The sequence below is a fragment of the Triticum aestivum genome, chromosome 3A (assembly GCF_018294505.1).
Source record: "Triticum aestivum cultivar Chinese Spring chromosome 3A, IWGSC CS RefSeq v2.1, whole genome shotgun sequence".
Taxonomy (NCBI): Eukaryota; Viridiplantae; Streptophyta; class Magnoliopsida; order Poales; family Poaceae; genus Triticum; species Triticum aestivum.
In genome coordinates, this window is record NC_057800.1 from 727,175,947 (window position 1) to 727,181,946 (window position 6,000).

The 6,000-nt window shown below is 50.5% G+C and overlaps 1 protein-coding gene across 1 annotated transcript in view; it reads right to left on the reverse strand.

Annotated features, from left to right (window-relative positions):
* The window catches only part of LOC123057283 (polyubiquitin-like), a 29,798-nt gene extending 24,019 nt beyond the window's left edge, over nucleotides 1-5,779 (reverse strand). Inside the window, exon 1 of the mRNA XM_044480351.1 lies at nucleotides 5,113-5,779. Within this exon, the coding sequence (XP_044336286.1) occupies nucleotides 5,113-5,779 (667 nt within the window). The remainder of the gene's footprint in view (nucleotides 1-5,112) is intronic.
* Between the last annotated feature and the right edge of the window lie 221 nt (nucleotides 5,780-6,000).

Here is a 6,000-nt window from a genome sequence, read left to right on the forward strand (position 1 = left end):
GTCCACATGGACGAGCATTTTTTCAGCGGGGGAGAACAAGGAGGAGAGGTATAAGCTCATATTGAATCTGCAAAAGGAAAGGGTGGAGTGGGACCGGAAGAGGGTGGAGAAGAAGTTCGAAATTGAGCGGGATAAGATTGAGTTGGAGAAGCAACAAGCGGCATTCAAATGGGAACTTGAGAAGCCCAGGACATTTGGCGAGATAGAGCTTGAGAAGAAGAGGTTGTAACGCGCACAGGACATGGAGGATGCGAGGATCATGTTGGCGGACAAAACCCTATTGGATGAGCATGCGAAGAAGTGGCTTCCGGATAAGAAGAAGGAGATCAACGAACGTAGAGAGTACGAGGCGGTGAGGGCGGTTGCGATACATATGTAGACGGAGGAGGCAGCCCGGATGTAGGCGGAGCAGGCAGCCCGGATGCAGACAGAGCAGGCAGCTCGGATGTAGGCGGAGCAGGATGAGCAGGACACATTCCCCCTGGAGCAGGCACTCGGCCAATGATCCGAGGACATCCGTCACGCTCGGATATTGATTTCATTTTGGCATGTCCGCTTCGTTGAACTATGAATTGCTTGCTTTGTTTCAAACTTTTCAATTCCGACAATTTATATCGTTTGATCGGCGTGCATGGATTGCATGGATTTGAGGATCGAAATTTGAGATATGTGGATGTCCGGGGCAGCATATGAGGGGCCGGCGGGCGCTGTCCACAACTGCGCCTGAACGCGCCCGTGGGCGTATAGGGGGACAGGTTTAACAAGTCCGGATGTAGAAGCTCTTATACAGTAACTAAAGTTAGGACCCCGCGTGTTCGGAGATGAGCGGCAGGACCCGTTGGGGAGGTTTTGAGGCACCTCCACTACTGGCGATTCCCGTCAAGCCGCTGAGGAGGCGCACCATCCTTGCGCGAGGCACGTTGGGGAGGTTTTGAGGCACCTCCACTACTGGCGATTCCCGTCAAGCCGCTGACGAAGCGCAACATCCTTGCGCAAGGCCGGTAAGTCTTCCACCTGCGTCTTGACATTGTTCCTACATAGTAACTTTAGGTGTTTCTTCTCGAGCCTTAGCGATTCCAGGCTCGCTCGGTCCATGAAGGAGGTCAGCACAGCGGGCAGCTCAGTCATGCCCCCCGCTGCCGCCTGGTGCTATGGGATCACATCAACTCCTTGCGTCACGCCAGGATGTGGTAGCTACAGACAGAGGTGAATTGCGTGGAGAGGAAGAATAAGCACAGAGGAAGTATCAGTCATTACAGATCATGCCTCGTCTCTCCTCGAGCTAGGCTATATGTTATTACAAGCCACTATGGGCCGGTCCAGCAGGCCACTCACACACACACATAGATGGGCACAGCCCAGGTCGTTGCACCTGATGTCCGGCATGCCAGAGGCCGCGCGACATGAGCAGGAGCCTTCGCTGGAGGCCGCCAAGACTCTGTTTTCCTTTGTTACTTGTACGTGGTAGGATACTGTCTTAGTTTTGCTTATTTAGTGGTGTTGAACTACTTTATCTTCTCTTGCCATTCCGAAGACCGCCGACATGGTTGTGCCAGGGGTACATGTTCCAAACCTGCTTGTTGTCATCAAGGTGGGGGTTTAGGATCATGCGCCTCCCATAGCCAAGAAAGTTGTCGCTGTTGGCATCAAAGAAGTTGGGACTAGCGCTCCTGGAGCTGTGGAGACGCCTGAGGTGGTACCGACGGTGGAGACTGCGATCGAGGCCATTGTTGCCCTTATACCTCCGTTGAATCCTGCCGCCCATGCCTCAAAGCCTGATGCCACTAGCCTGGATATGAGGCAAAAGAAGAAGAGGAAGGCGGTGGCAGATTCAGTCATGGTGTCGTTGTCGTCTCTCTTCCCAAAGGGAAGCGAGTTGGGGCCGATGTGGCGGAGGAGACCAGGGTCATCATGGGCGGGGTTGCCGAGGAGTTGAAGCTCTTCTGATCCGCCATCCAGAAGCTTGGCTTGTCGGTGGACCCCGGGTTCATGGTTAGTCATTCCTATCTTTGTCATTTGATTTGTGCTTACGGTAGTTGTAGCCCCAAGACTAAGTGCGGTACCAATATGGAATCGGGCTTAGTTTATGTTGAACCGAGCATTCCGCTTTTATCAGCCCCTTGTTTACTGAATATGCGTTCATTCTTTTCGCAGGGGCTGACATGCCAAAACCGCAAGCCGGCCGCCGAGAATTCGGAGCTGCGCCAACAGCTTGAGGCTCGGCGGTGAGCCAATGAGCGCTTGGAGCGCGCATGCACTAATTCTATCTGTAAGTTCCCGTCCTCCTTTTCCATATTGTCCCTTTGCTATTCTTCTTTTTTATTGAGCTCTGGTTTTGGGCTGCCTTGCAGCCCCCGAGAAAGCGGCACAGCTCTGACAGACTTTCGAGGATGCCCACCATGTGAGTGACGAGGCCAAAGACGTCGTGCGTGCTGCTGGGGAGGAGGCTAGTGTTCTGAAGGAGGCCATCCACGACCTCGAAGCCAGTGTGAAGACGAAGCGGGATGCGTGTGAGGCCCTACGAACCCTAGCAAGAGCGAGCAGGGTCGCCTTCGTAATGAGACCGGAACCCTTGAGACGTAGCTCCGGAGTCGCAACAAGGTCTGCAAGAAGCTTGAGGAAGAAGTTCTACAGCTTTAGAACTCGTTGTCCGACACATCCACCCAACTCCGTCGGGCGCAAGAGCACTGCAAGAATCAAGATCATCATCGTCTTCCAGTCGTGCATTATTAGATGTATGTTTACGTGGAGCCCCACCACAGCCTCTCCTGGCCTCTTGCATGACCAGAGCTTCTATAACTCCTGAAAGTTTTGCCGTCGCTGCCCTCACCTTGCGCCATTTGTGCAACCCTATTCTTGGCCACTAGCCACTTACCCCACTGTTTACTAGACAATTCCCCTACAAAGTAGAACAACTCAAAAATTTACCCCTGAAACTACTATTACTCGTTTAGTTCAAATTTGACCAAAATAGTCTTTATCCCCAGACCCTACCTACCCCTCTAAAAACCGGCGTCGTTCCACTTGCCTAGGCCACCCCACGGCCCTCTAGCCTCTCGTCCTCCTATAAATACCCTGCCATCGTCCCCCGAAACGCCAAACCACCTTCGAACCCTAGACGCTACCCCCCAAATCCCCAATTCCACGCCACCCACCCACCCACCATGGTCTGCAATACAGGTGACTATGCTCCCAATGCTCCATGGTGGCTGAAGTGGGCCTATTCGTTTTTCCACGAATACGCAAAGCTTGCGTATTATTTCATTGATAGAAGAAGTTAGAACAAGTACAAGGCGAGATACAACACATGACACGGACGCAAGAGGCGTGAACATGGTGTCTGGAGCAGGGAGACATGAGATGCTCGACCCAATCAAGAAAACAAACACAACTAAACCCGCCATCCTAAGAAGTAGTTCAGACCAACAACACGACGACCAACATCTTCAGATCCAGCCCCGAGGACACTGCGAGCAACCAAGACAACGCCTTCACGAAAGAGTACAGCGCCGAGACGCCGTTGCCGTCCGATCCGGAAAACCAGGTAACGGCCATGACAACGCCTCCAAGAAGGGGATGGCCACCGTTGGTGTCATCGTTGCTAGCATAGAATGCAGCGATTTCTCCCTGTCCAGAGTCCGAGCAGTCCCAAGCCGTCGGAGCACGAGTCGGATAAGAGGGAGTCGGGCATAGGTCGGAACCACGCCCGCCGGGCGCCGCTGGAAGTGCGAGCAAAAGAGTGGGCGGCTGGGCATAATGAGGGGCGGTGAGGAATTGGACGATGGCCGGAGGCCCGCATCCGGAGGGTAGCACAGATCTAGGTCAACGGGGCCAGAGCAACAAGGATGCTGGCGAGCCGTAAAGGGGGGATGCAGCTCCCGGAGTGCACCACAATCGAGGATGCATCGAGATGGACGAGCACCAAGGACACCAGCAGGGTGGGGGCGCGGAGGCACCAAGGCACAGGCAAGCCGAATGAGCCGGAAAGAGCGCAGCTTCCGGGCCATGCCGAGAGTCCGGAGCCACCCCGGTCGGCCATGGACACAAGACCACATGGCCACCGGGCAGAAGACGCCCCTTCCGGGGTGTGGGGGGATGGTGGAAGTCCATAGCCTCCTTCTCATCCTCCACCACTCCCCCGTCCCGGTCCTCCCGCTGCCGTCCTCCTCCTCCAAAGGCAAGGACGAGGACAACTTGATTCCAGCTCTTACCCAATGCCAGCTCAAAGTGACATTCATGTGGGTTCTTCAAATTTTGACTGTCATGTCATAGATGATCGAAAACATGGATACAAATATTTGGGTATGTAGAAAGGAAATAAATGAGTAAAGAAAGGAGGCTATTTGTCGGTCAAACTGCATACAGACTGTTATTCTCAATCAACTGATGACAATACAGATCCAGGGACTCTTAATAGTAGTTCGGCATGACAGATGGATAAACAGACTCAACACACTAACAAACTATAACAAACTGCTAAATGATACCGCTAGTACGTAGTTTTGATGATAACACTCCACACTTATACTGTGAAGGAACAATACCGGAGGATATATATATATATATATATATATATATATATATATATATATATATATATATATATATATATATATATATATATAACGGACAAATGTTTCCTACAAGCAGTGGTAGTTACCACCACCTTGCGTTTTGTATGTTGTATGTAGTATCTGTCGGAACCGAGAGTATGTACGTGTAGTATGTAGTACATAACAATGATTATGTAGTATATATACTAATTTTTAGGTAGTATGTACAATTTTTTGAGTATGCTCATTTTTACATACAAATATGTATGTATTTTACAAATATAACAAAAACTATGGGCTCATATGCAATTTTTTCATTTAACTTGCTTTGAAATATCTTAGATATAGTATATGAACATATTTAAAATAATAAAATAGTATATATAGTACCACATGGTAGTATATGAGACATGTGGGGTAACTACCACCGGGTGATAGGATGGATTTTCCTAACGTACAGTACTAGAATGATAGTTTACTGATAACGCACCACTACTGGAAGGAAGGCTCCTGCAGAATAAAACTAGTTGTTGAATGGCAGGCCATCCAGCTCAGCAACCACAAAGGCGGAGCACCAGATCAACGGTAGACTCGCTCTCAATCTTGTAGTCCGCCAGGGTGCGGCCATCCTCCAGCCGCTTGCCAGCAAAGATGATGCGCTGCTGTATAGGGGGAGTGCCATCCTTCTCGTAGATCTTCACCTTGACAGTGTTGATGGTGTCCGAGCTCCTGACGTCAAGGTCCAGGGTCCTCCCATCAAGGGTCCTGACAAAGAGGTGCATCATCCTACTTTCTCCTGGCCTACATGGGCGGAGGACAAGGAGGAGGGTGGACTCCTTCCAGATGTTGTGGTCAGCCAAGGTGCGGTTGTCGTCCTCCAGCTGTTTGCTGGCGAAGATGACGCACTGCTGGCCCTTGGGAAAGCCCTCCATGTCCTGGATCTTGGACTTCACGTTGCTAATAGTGTCTAGGCTGTCGACCTCGAGGGCGATGGTCCTGCCTGACAGCGTCTCCGTAACGAAAATTTGCATCTTTTCCTGGAGGTCAATCGTAGAGTCATGCTCGATGCCATAATCGGCCAATGTACGGTTGTCTTCTAGCTGCAACCCACCAAAGACGAGGTGGTACTGCTGCTGGATCTTTGCCTTGACGGTGTACAAGGTGTCTGATGAGTGGACCTTGATCCGAATTGTCCTGCCGGTGGGGTTCTTGACAAAGATATGCATTCTGGATGAGCTACAGACACAAACATCAACAATTGTTAGACAATATATTTAGGCTGTAGAACAATACAGAAGAACGTAGAAAGGGCCCATTATTAAAACAGTAGAAGCAAGAAAAGAAATCTACTGCATAAATACTTCGTTTATACAGAAAAAAAGTGCCACACTAAAGCTAGCTTGCAAAGTTAAGTCTTGAGCAATCATTAATAATATACATGCACGGT